Source organism: Kwoniella dendrophila, chromosome 5, assembly GCF_036810415.1.
Source record: "Kwoniella dendrophila CBS 6074 chromosome 5, complete sequence".
NCBI lineage: Eukaryota > Fungi > Basidiomycota > Tremellomycetes > Tremellales > Cryptococcaceae > Kwoniella > Kwoniella dendrophila.
This window is the reverse complement of record NC_089480.1, coordinates 728,643-741,383: the sequence shown is the minus strand read 5'-3', so window position 1 is coordinate 741,383 and position 12,741 is coordinate 728,643. Positions and strand designations below refer to the sequence as shown.

Below are 12,741 nucleotides of genomic sequence, written 5' to 3'. Positions count from 1 at the left end.
CTATTCTTTGCGCAGAAGGTGGATTGGGCTTAAGATAAGAGAATTTCTGTTAACGCTCATCAAATGACCCTACTGTACATGTATATATATATACATATATATATATATATATATATTCTCATATAGCTACCGACCCGTAAGCGGTACATGAGAGGTGTATATCTGGTGTTCGCAGATCCCCCCTTTTGGGGTCATTCCGACTTCTCGGCGCCGAAAGCATATAAGATTTAGATCCATATTTATCAAGGTATGCCGACAGACAGATATACATACGTACTGTACGTTGAAAGTGATCGGAGATGTTGGGTAATAACTCAACGTAAATCAGGCACAGAGCATAGATTAAACATCCAAACGTCACTTGATCGTATTTTGGTGACGTCGAGCGATGAACAAGCTTGTCAGCATAACATGGGAGGCGATGCTTTTGTCCGAAGTTGTTTGCGTTAGAAAAGTGAGTACTAAAATGTCGTAAATCAAGTGCGAAAATCATCTTATTCGATCATCAAACAGCCCTCGTACTAAAATTAGATAAACCCGATCTTGGCATCACAGTACGAGTAACAAGGGCTTTACAAGAGGACCTGTCTGTATAGGGTCGCAGAATTATAGAATCACCTTTCTTCTAGGATGGGTAACAAGTCATACCTGTTTGTAGGAATATGTAAAGTAATTAGCTCTTAACTTACCTGGTCCGTTGGTCTTCTGGAAAAGAACAGTGTTGCTTACTGCAGCCTTTGGGATCACGACAGGTAAATCTGACTCCGTTCCGAGGACAATCTAGTTGTAAATATGTTCATACAGCTTTAAGCTCACTGGAAATTTGGAAATCGACGAATCGTAAACTCACAGCAGACTTCATAATAACCACAAGCGATGACTTGTCTTTGTTGGATGTTGACAAGATCATCCTTCTTGATGAGCTCTGCGCAATACAGCGATTGACACCATCATCTCTTTATCTCGGTGAAGGTATATATATGAAGCGATAGATCTACAACATACCTCCTTGATCTGGGATAGCTATGGGTACAGCGTTGATTGTGGCAAAAATGCCTAAAGCTAAGAGAACGGTAGCTATTCTGACATACATCTTGTATAGCTTTGCAATGATCAGGTAAAGTCACGAACTACTGTGTGTGATTACAAAGATATTTATGCTTCTGCCTTTGTGTGCTATACTACACTCTCTCGCGCAGCTGAAGCCTTCTATGCAAAGATATAATTCGTGATGCAAGAATAATATGAATGTTTGAGAAGCAAGGCTAGTGGTTCGTTGTTCCTAGATCTCATCTAGATTGGATTTGATGGGAAGCACCTTGAGATCAAACTTTAATGCGTGTTCGTCTCTGATCTCGCCAAATAGAGGATATATTGGAATTGTGCAGAAGAACTGTACAATCAGATTCAAAAGTCCAGACCATTTGGCGACTCTCACCTGAAAAAACACTCAGATTTCTTACACCACTGATACACTGGATCTGCGTGCTGTCCTTCGATGGATGAGTTTGGTTGCGATTTGGTCAAGCTAAACCGAGGTATAGAGCAATGGTGTCTTGGAGAGATATACGCAAACAAGTTTGGAGCACTTCGTAACCTGTCTTACTTTCTAATCGAGTCAGGTGCACGAAGCTCAAACTCATTTTTTGTGGCCGTTCGCATGTTACGATTAGTCTAGCTGATGTCTTGTCCTCCAAACTTCGCTGCAGATCTTGCTTGTTTGTGAGATATATCATTGATTGCTATGTGGTGTGTAAATCGGTGAAGAAGCGAATAGAGGTGGACAGACATCTGATTTTGGATCATATGATAAGCTGAGATCCCTCGGTCTTGCGTTTAAATTGCATCTCAAAGATCCATGTTATATGAGTGATGATGCATATTAGTCTACAATCTAAATACAATTTCAATGTTCCTGTTAATTCTCGCTGAGGGTTCAAATATCTTCATACTCCGAATGACTGATCTTCTTTCGTTTTATTTCTCTTCATCTAACCAATCAAGGAATTGAGGTGTGAAATAACTTAAGATGATACTTGCACCAGCTCTTACTAAGCTTTCAGTTGTTTCAAAAGCCATTTCTTTTAAATCGTAAATACCCTTTTCAGCACCTGCGACAACCATAGCATATTCACCTGAAACTTGGTAACATGCTGTAGGATGATCAGGTGCATATTGAGCGCAATCAGAGATAATATCGAGATATGGTAATGCAGGTTTTACCATCAAGATATCCGCTCCCTCACTGGAATCTCGGAGCTAATGATCAGGTGGTCAGCTTAAAGAGTGAGAGGAGGAATGCAAAATGGCAAAGCTTACAATAGCACGTCGAGCCAGTGATCTAGCATTAGGTGGTAATTGATAACACTTTCTGTTACCGAATGAAGGAGCACTTCCAGCAGCATCTCTATATTAAGGCACTATCGTCAGCTCACGTCTTATCCGGGATTGCGAAAAGCTTGGACGAACCTGAATGGACCGTATAAACCACTGGCGAATTTAGCTGAATAACTCATTAGAGCACATCGATTGGCTAAACCAGCATGCATTAAACCTAATTTGATAGCTTTAATTCTACCATCCATCATGTCACTAGGAGCAACACAGTGAGCACCTGCTTTGGCATATGCCACAGCTACTTCTGCTATCCGTTGAGCGGAAGGTTCAGCTTCAATTGTGGGTTGATTGGAATGACCGGGATTAGGTAGAGATGATAAGATGCCGCAATGTCCATGAGATGTATATTCACATAAACATACATCTACTGTGAGCATGAGTTGAGGGAAGAGTTTACTGAGAAGATGAAGAGCTTGAATGACTGGTGTTGATGGGTCGTCGGCTGCACTACCTCGAGCATCCTATTGATTTTATCCGGAATGTAATCAGTCTGTAGCCACTAGTCGATACCTTTCTCTATCACCCCCCTCACCCTCAGCATCCACACCCCAGGGAATCGTACGTGCTGTACCCGCCTTTCATCGACTGGCTCCTAATTATTTGTAGGATCAACTCACCTTCTCCATCTTCATAGGTACACCAAACAATATGACACTCTTTAAACCTTTCTTGACCAAGGGACCTAAAAATCCTTCTAGTTTGTTCAAACCCCACCTTTTCTGTCCAGGTAAGGAAGAGATCACTTCTTCGCAGTCAGGATCATCGGATATAAAGACAGGGTAAATGAACATTGATTTGGTGAGATTTCGACCGTTTGATTGCCATGATCGAAGGGTAGGATGGTGTATACCTCCGTGAAGAATAGAGCTAAGAATGGTTTTGAAGCATCAGTACCATAGTACTGAAGGGCATAGAGACTGATTTATAACATACGATACTTCAAGAGGGGGAGCTTTAAACTATGGATTGACATGTTTTTAGACACACTCGGTCAAAGCCGCGGACCGCAAACAAACTTACTGCTGACATGGTTTCGTGCTCGAGTAGGTATCAATCTGAAAGAAGAAGGGTCGTTATATCAATCGGTCTTATATGTTCGAGATAGTTCTATCAAAACAGAAGGAGAATGACAATATTCGTTCGATGTTATTTATATCGTATCACTTTGATAACTTAGGGCAAATGTCAATTATTTCGATGATGTCTTCCACTTTTTTCTTCGGATAACGCCTATAAAAGTCAAAAGGCCCTATTACGTATTACTCTTCTCACCCTGCTTAAATTACCCACGGTCGCCCCACGTACTCCGGTTCGGTAAAGTGGTAAAGAATGACGCCCGTGTTATATTATTATCATTACAACCCTTATGGTACGTAAAAACCATCATTTTACAGGTTGAATAACAACAGATATATTGTAGCAAGCATATCATACGAGTAACGACTAAAACTCAATCTCTATAATATAACTCCTTACTATACAACAACAAACAATCAAACAAGATAAAGTAGACTACAATTTATAGCCACCGACATAAATAACAGGCAAAAAAGAACAGAACTTACGGTCAAATATGTCGAATCCATCTCGCCAACAAGGTTCATCCGCTGGTGGAACAGCTCAAATAGAGACTGAAGCTGGTCCTTCCAGATCACCAACTACAGAACAACCTCCAAATGGTGTACTTAAACTACGTGGTGGTCCAACAAAAAAACAGAAAGTCGTATGGAGTGACGAAACTGTAGATAATGAAGGTATGGGCAAAAAGAAATCTAAGAGTGAGTAATCTTATCTACTTAGTCTTGCAATCTAAACCTCATAATCCTACGATATCGTTACATTCTTTGAGGTATCATGTGTAAAATCATACTTATCTCTTTCATAAGCTAAATATTTTTCCTTTCGTAGTATGTTGTATATACCATAAACCGAAAGCTTTCGATGAATCATCGGACGAATCGTCCTGTTCCTCGGATGAAGGTGATTCACCAAGACAAACAAAATCTCATAACCATAGTAATGGCCAAAGTCATAAGCATAGGTCTAGAAACAGTGACAATGGAAATATGGAAGAATCTTCAAGTTCAAGCAGCTCGGAATCGGATGGTGGTGCAGGAGATGGACGTGCTAGGTAAGCCTTACTCTTTGAACGGTTTTACAAATGCTGAGTAGAAGTAAAAGCGAAAGAGTACTGATGTCGTGTTTAATGATACTCTTCGCATAGACCCGCTAGAAAGCCTAGAAAACATAAACATTCACATGATTGCGATCATCACGGTAATAACAGAGTCAACAAATATGATATACAGCCAAAACCTTCAAATGGGATATCGGGAGCACAGAATCAGAATGGATCTTCTTAGAAAGTCAAGCTAACGCGTCGCCCTCTTCTTCACCTCACGTGTATTTAATGTTCGACTCAGTATCTGTGGATATACCCTGTATCAGCTATGTGTATATTGATACATGATGTATTTGTATGTTTGAGCAATGCTACATCTATATTTAATCTATACAAGTCCAACTCTAGCTTCTTCTTCAGTTATGGCAACTCGCAAACATTTCAAACCTAATTCAAACCATCTTTCTTGATTTTCCGTCAATTTCTTTCCCCTTAACCTCGTTGACATGGCAGCAGCAAACTGTTCTCGCAGTAACTTGATGGCGATTGCTGATTTCGGTGATACATGATATCGGATCTTTCGATCAAGGTGTAATGAAGAAGCGGGAATCTATCCAAAACAAAGAATTAGTTAGCCATGATAATAATTTCCAACGCACTTTACACTCACCCGGAAGTCCGCTACGTCTCCACACAATAATGCTAACGCTTTGTCATCGACTGGCCCAGTCTCCCAGGCATACAATCTCTTCGATTGCATGATGGTAAAGTACGCCAAGTAATTGGTACCAAAGTCGGCTCGTGAGACCTTGAAATTCACTGAACTTGGATGCTGCATATACCAGTCAGATTTTTCCTAAAGGACAATCCCGAGGCGCAGTACAGATATACTTACGATAGCAACTGGTTGTTGGTTGATTATCGTTTTCAATCCTCCGCCAGATGTTGAGTCTAGAGATAGCAATTTAGGATAAACTCCTGCTGCCAATGCACCACCCAATATGTTGATATCCTCCCCATTGACGTTGAGTTCAGCAGGAACATTGACGAATCGCGTTCGCACACCTCGAGAAAATCGAGCTCTGCAGGATCATCAAGTCAGTGCAAGAGCGTAACTATATGGAGAAAGTCACTTACTGACTGACTTCCCGACGTTGCTCAGGGGTAGCGTCGACAAAAGAGGAATCTACAAGGTATCTGAAGAGCTATGTCAGCTCTTATCAGGTAAATCGTGGCATTGTTTTTTTTTTCACTTACGCCAGTAATTGCTGTCTCAATTCTTCAATCTGTTGCAAGTTCTGTGCGAGCAGGCATGATACTGTCAGCTCGTATTAATTAAGCGATGCTATGGAAAAGGGCTTACCTGTAAAGATACGAAGTTCTTCTTACAGAATACTCGCACAAACCCTGGGTTCTCGGAAGCTCTTCTGAAGCTGTCAAATACATTTGCGATAGTCAAGAAGTCACTGTTACCAATAGCAAAGCTTTTCTTGGCATTTGAAGCTTGTGTTTCAAATCCAAACGGTGAGACAAAGGGTGATTTAGAATTTAGTGTAGCAGCTATAGTCAAAGCTGGGTCTAGACAACGCATCATCGCTGCAACCAACAAGAATTTACCTAGATGAACATCCATTGGGAGCTTAGACAGTAGACGACCCATCGGTGTGATATCTTCATTTGTCGTCAGTGCTTTCACTTCAACGAGGGAAGCGATAGCTCGCTGAATATTGACTGAAGATGGTGGATCAAGCGCTTGTAGCAGGACAGATTCGATAGTTTTACCAAGAGGTACCTTGAGGATCTTGATACGTAAAGCAAGATCCTGTAAGGAGAGACGTAACATCTCGGGTATTGGATGTTCCGCGAGCTGAGACCAAATAATATAAGTTGTCTGGTTGAAGCGATTATCTCTGAAAACTCACCTGAGTATCATGCCTAGCTTTGGTGAACAAGTGGAAAGCCAAACCCTCTTGAACTCGCCCAGCTCGTCCGCGTCTTTGCTTGGCATTACTTCGAGCGATGTAAGTTTCTACTAATCTAGACAGTTGTCGTTTCTCGTCATATCTGTTTTGAAAGCAGGTCAACGTCTGCGCCTGTGCAGGCGAACAACGTGCTTACCTCATTTCTCGATGTTTACCACTGTCAATTACGCAAGTGATATCAGGTATGGTGACACCCGTTTCTGTAAGTAAATTTGTCAGCTGATATTCGAATGGCTGAAGGAGTGATCGGAGTCGTACCAGCAATATTCGTAGCTGTCGGTGGAAAAAGTGGCATTTTAGCTTATAGGTAGGGCCGTGCAGCTTTTAGGATCAAAACTTACAGATTACGATCTTCCTCATACCTTTTGATGGTATATCGAATACCGCACTTTGACCTTCTGAACTTATGGTAGAATGCAATGGGTAAACCACAAATTCGTTACTTCCAAAAGCAGGATGCGATTGCAGCATATCGGTTAACTTTCTAATTTCCGCCAAACCAGGCATGAAAACCAATGTAGCTTGTGAAAAAGGTGTTAATGATGAATCTTCATAACAAATCTTTTCAAGGAGTCGAACAATAAGATCGTAAGGTATTTGTCTCGAATCCAGCAAATTGAGCGTCGACACAGTATTCGATGAATATTTGGTGGAAGATAATTTAGCGGGATTGGCAGATCGACTTTTGACATCATCGTCTTCATCATCGGAAGGATCAGCATCTGATTTAGCACCTTCTTCATTCCATTCTACCATTTGCCCAGCAGGTTTGAAATTTCGACCCCTGACTGCATATGGCGAATCTTCAGCTATCTGCCAATCTGCTACTTGTACAGCATCTTCAAGATAGTTGACTTGTACAGGGAACGTCCTACCTGGAATCGAGAGGAATGGACATCCACCGAAGAAATTTGATATCTTTTCAGCATCTACAGTAGCCGACATAAGAACCACTTTTAAGTCTTTTCTCTGTTGTATCAGGTTTTTGAGGACGATAAGTAGGAAATCGGATTCGATTGATCTTTCATGTACTTCATCGACGATTATATGGGTGACCTCATCGAAGGCCGTTCCTCTCGATCCACCTGATGATCCACTTTCAAGCATTCGAAGAGCAATACCATTGGTCACGAAGGCTAATCGGGTTGCTGGTGAGACCTTGGCTTCTAAACGGATAGAGTAACCAACTAAAGAAGAACTGGTCCCCAGAGCGCCGGCTGCATCTCCCAGTTCCTGAGAAACTCTTTGCGCAAGTGATATAGCACTGATTCTTCTGGGTTCGGTGACGTAGATCTTGCAGGGTTTACCTTTCGACAGTTGATCTTCCAAAATGAACGAGGGAAGTTGAGTTGATTTACCACAACCTGTCTCTCCACTCAGAACAATAATTTGGGATTCATCTAAAGCTGATACGATTTGTTCACGGAACGATGCGATGGGTAAAGCGTTTCGCTGCTGAAGCATATTTTGATATAATATGGATGTCCGACGTTTTTCGAAATCATCCTGTAGGTTCTGTGAGAATCGGTTCCCCGTCTCTTGTTCGCCTTTAACGGTAGGTGTAGATGTTCCAGTTGATATACTTTTGGCCGTTGAATCCATCTTCGAATCTATTGGTTGATCCACTGCTTTCCGCTCATACAAGGCTTTGATTTTGGCCCAAATTCCTCTTTTTCCAACGTCTTCCTCTTCTTTCCTCTTGAGCTCTAATTCCTCCCATAACTCCCGATAATCTGGTGGCATTGTTCTCCAGTTTACGCCAATTAAAGTGCCGTCAGCGCTTAAATCGCTAAGAGCTATGGTGGAAACATAATTTTCAGCTTCAGCCATATCGTTACAGGCGATCTCATCCATTCGCCAAACTTTGCGTCGTCCGGTTGACCACCTGACCTCCAATCCAGCTCTTGCAGCTCGACTACCACCGGATAATTTAGCATAAGTGAAGACTGCTTGTTTGGACTGCTTAATGACGGCCGTTTTGAGGATATTTTTAGGAATATTACCAGCAAAGGAGGATTTGGGAATAGGCATTGGCCGAACGGTGATTGACGTATTTGTTGATGTAATGGAATCTTCGATTGCATCCGGCTCAGTAGGCTCATCCAGCATAGCCCCAAATAGACCACCTTCCTCATCATCCCCAGATCCGCTGAATATGTCTTCACCGCCAGCTAGATCTTCTCTGGCAGGGTTATCAGGCATGATCGCAGCACCGTTGTTTGCACTTGTTTCAGGATTGATTGAGGCGCCTTTCAGTTTGTTTGCCAATGCAGATGCATCTCGTTGCGATTTAAGGGATTTGAAAATGACACCTTTGCGACTTATCAGCAATGCAAGTAAAAGTCATAATAGGAGATTCGACTAACCGGCGTCTTTTCGACTAAACAGATACTCCTTCTCTACCTTGCCGATCTTATCCTTGAGCAGCCTTATCTCAGGTGTCTCTAGTACTACGCCACTACTTTTTCCTTTCTTCCCCTTTCCCTTTGCAGCACCAGCAACTAGCTTGAGGTTATCGAGTTCTAGAGAAAGCTTTGCCCATCTTTCATTGATCTTGTTTGAGTCAAAGTCGTCTTCAGATTCAGATTCTGAAACAGGAGAGCTATCGTGTGACTGGAAAAGGGATATAGGCTCTGCGGGTGTCGATGTGCCGGTCGAAGCTGACGGCTGTGGGGTAAATGATGTGCTAACTCCGGAAGTATTGGTAGGAGGAGGACTGTCAGATCTAGGCAGATCAACTAAGGGTTCTTCAGGCTGTGCTAAACTGGGTTCTGTAGGCATGATCAGTGACGGCTACACAACACTCGAAAAATACAATTTACCTTCTTTTCTAGCATACTCTCCCTTCTGTAGGCATTCATCTTCTGCTAGATGAGCCCACATCTGATGATAAAGTCAGCACGTCTTGATATTGATTCAGCCCACCACCGGACTTACCCATTCTAATGCTTCTTCCCAAAACTCGTTTTCACCAAGGCCTTCCAGTAAGCATTGCTCTATCCTCTGATCAGTGAATCCGAGTTTCTTCAGAACATGGAATATAATGTAAAATCGCAAAAGGCTCTTCTCGGTTTCTGAACCTGGTGCGGTAGAAGGGATAGATCGAGGTTTCACTTGATTTAAATCTTCAAGGGCAATACCGTCAGCTTTTTGTACAGAAGCATATAACGGAGTTTTACCTACCTTCCGCTATTGTGCCGTTCTCAGCATTGGACAGGTTAAGAACCTCGTCTCTGATTGCCTCGTCTATTTCTAGCTTAGGAAATGAGGTAGCTAATCTCCTATCGTATTCTATAGTCTAAATGCGAAATGTTCATCAGTTTCGATGCTTTCCAACAACTGGAAATACGTACCTTCACTATCCGCGCTACTTCTTTTTCCCCTTTGTCGTGCAATTTGTCGACCAACGACTGCAAAGCTGCTTTTTCAATTGCTCCTTCATCCTCCCAATCGGCTTCTCCATTGACAGGCTTTGAAAGGCTAAATGTGTCCTTTGCTTCAGTCACCTCCTTATTGGAGATATCCTTGTCGGTGTTTGAGGTCCCCTCGACCTGAGTATCTTCCTTAGGCTGCGAAGGCGTTGGATCAGGCTTCTTCGAGGCGGTAGAAGTAGTTGCGAAACCCCTTTGTACGGCTACTGGATTATCAGTAAAACTCCCTACTTCAGTCAACCGGGCACACTCACGCTTCAGGGACATTTTCTTCTTACCCATCTTGGACGTATTTATCGGCCTAAGTCAGCTGTAAAGCCAGACTTGACTATTTTTTCCCAGAGGAATGTAGATTGATAGAGATTATTTTATGGAAAGGATCTGGCATCATCCCTGTCAACTTGTACTTTACTTTCATAACTTTCCATCATGGAGCCCCAGCTGGCTGAAACCAGGAAGCGGCTAGTTCCGCCGTAACATTAGATTAGTAATATTTATGATGAGGAATACAGGATACGTTATTGCATAAGCACGATTTGCCACTTATTATTGTGGTTATTGACGTTTGATTATTGATCATATTGATTATATTTATCTTCATACAACTCTTCCTCTTCCTCCCCTTCTGACTGATACACACACTCGTTCTCATATCCACTCAAAATGGTCTTATAAACAAGATACAAAAACAGCTCAACTCATCTAGCTTTCACACAACTAATATACCCTTGATCACGCTCCTAGCGATACCTAATAACACATTGGCGATATCATCGTCGATATCTTTCAACCTGAAATTTAGCGATGCCTAAGAGAAAGACAGCACCATGCGATTCTCTTGGCACATCGTCAATACAATTGGGCTCTTTAGATGCGGCTCTCGATCTTTTGGCCTGTGATACATTCACACGATTAGAAGGGTTAACAACAAAATTTGAAGCATGTGCAAAAGTAAAACTAGAAGAAGGAGTGGTAAAAGCAAGATGGGAAGAAGCTGTAAAACGATATTGGGTTATGAAATCCATGGACGAGTTATGTTGTACGGCGAAGAAGGCAGCCATCAAGGAGAATGATGTGGATAGAATGGAAGAAGACTGTGATGGTCAAGCAGGTGAGTCATGATATGGTCTTCTACTCATCATCTTGCTTATGTACATTGCTATAGATGGGGAGAACCCAGACGGGAAGGGTCGACCGTTGCCTAATAGACATCATCCTGGCGCTATCGCTACACATAGTCTGAATCACGAGGAAGAAAGAGAATGGAGACGGTGGAATCCCAAAGTAGGAGATATAGTTTTAGTCGAGACCGCTGAAGACGGATTTTGGCCTGGCAAAGTATGTTCATCTGGCTCAAATGCATCATATACTGGCAAATAGATACGCTAATCAGGGCATCAGATCATCGATAAGAAAACCTTTTTCCAGGGCAGAACTGTTCCACGAGGAAATCACTTCTTTCCAGTTAGAATATACAGCGAAGACGTCCCTCCGTGAGTCAGATGAGCTTTACGGATCTTCGGTCACGTTGCATTATGACAATCCGCTAATTATTTCCGTCTCCAGTATCATCACTGTGAAAGCTAGATTAGTCCCCCTGAGCCTTCGACCGAATCCTCCTTTACTTGCTGCTCCTGCCCTTCTCAGTGCATACCATCACGCCGCTTCCCCCACTACGTTTGACATGATGGCTTCAGCGAGAGAGTCCCTTGCCGCTCATAACCGTACGCATCCTGGTGTGGGAGATGAGCCAGATCGTGCGCAGATCAAAGCCGATAAAGAAGCTTGGAACAAAACCGTCAATTGGGTTATGAATGAAAGACGGATAGAAAAGCTTAGATCAGTCAGTGAGGAACGTGACAAGCAGCTGAAATTAGTTATCAAATCAGAAATTCTTGAAGGTCAGGGAGAAGCATGTTCGACACCTTGCAATGGCGGGAGAAGACGAAGCGAAGAAGTAGGAAGTATACTTGAGCCCAGAAAGAAAAGAACATGCGTCTCAGATAACGAAGATAAACCCTATATACCGAATTACGAACGCACGTCATCAAGTATCTTTGGACCGATCAGTAACAATAATGGGGGACCATCAACCCCTAAGAGAACTGCATCTCCTTCTCTGGTATCACACATCCGTCCCATGTTATCGACTCCCCAAAGGCCAAGTTCTCCTCGCCGCTCTCGCAGAAATGGCATATATGTGGGAATGGGAGACTCCAGTCCTCGTGGTCGTGGAACTACCTATACTCCTCCTAGAATTTTACCTTCTGGCGATGAAACAGCAGTACGAAATTGTGGATCACCTGTACCAACTTTGCCGACATTTGACTTTGTCAGCCCTTTAGGTCCAGTAAAAAAGGGCAAATTAACTAATGGTCATGCCAACGGAGATACCGATTCCACACCAATGATGTTAGGTAATATAGGCAGAAGTGGTAGTTTAGAGGTTGTAAGAGAAGAAGATGAAGACGACGGATGGACCGTGGTACAGACAAAGGGAAGGAGAAGGGCAGGATCAGAACCTACCGCCGATAAAAAAGAAATGGAAGTGACAGAATCGACCAATAGTGCGGACAAAGATGAGGAGATGATGGATTGATGGTTGTTCCTCCTTTTTCCTTTTATAGATTTTCAATATAGGTTGTATGGTCGCATCAACGTGTTTTTTTTTGCTATTGGGTGTCCCCTCAATAGTAATGTTTTACTATATATCACATGTATGAACTGTATCTTTTATGGATCAATCCCATTTGCCATCAATAATAACCGCCGGTAAAGAGTAGAGTGTCGGCGATACCCGCTTCGAATG

The 12,741-nt window shown here is 42.5% G+C and overlaps 3 protein-coding genes across 3 annotated transcripts; 2 read left to right on the top strand and 1 right to left on the bottom strand.

Moving 5' to 3' along the window:
- Positions 1 to 1,977: 1,977 nt before the first annotated feature.
- On the bottom strand, positions 1,978 to 3,426 carry L201_004117 (uncharacterized protein; the record flags this gene model as incomplete). Its single annotated transcript, XM_066219865.1, has 6 exons — positions 1,978 to 2,259; positions 2,320 to 2,407; positions 2,470 to 2,858; positions 3,015 to 3,264; positions 3,331 to 3,356; positions 3,418 to 3,426. 6 exons carry the CDS (start codon positions 3,424 to 3,426, stop codon positions 1,978 to 1,980), a joined length of 1,044 nt encoding a protein of 347 aa, XP_066075962.1.
- A 544-nt stretch (positions 3,427 to 3,970) lies between these two features.
- Positions 3,971 to 4,760, top strand: L201_004116 (uncharacterized protein; the record flags this gene model as incomplete). The annotated part of the gene is made up of 3 exons (XM_066219864.1): positions 3,971 to 4,175; positions 4,306 to 4,528; positions 4,622 to 4,760. 3 exons carry the CDS (start codon positions 3,971 to 3,973, stop codon positions 4,758 to 4,760), a joined length of 567 nt encoding a protein of 188 aa, XP_066075961.1.
- A 5,976-nt stretch (positions 4,761 to 10,736) lies between these two features.
- L201_004115 (uncharacterized protein) lies at positions 10,737 to 12,531 on the top strand (the record flags this gene model as incomplete). Its single annotated transcript, XM_066219863.1, has 4 exons — positions 10,737 to 11,043; positions 11,098 to 11,270; positions 11,334 to 11,425; positions 11,499 to 12,531. The coding sequence occupies 4 exons, from the start codon at positions 10,737 to 10,739 to the stop codon at positions 12,529 to 12,531; spliced, it is 1,605 nt and encodes a 534-aa protein (XP_066075960.1).
- Between the last annotated feature and the right edge of the window lie 210 nt (positions 12,532 to 12,741).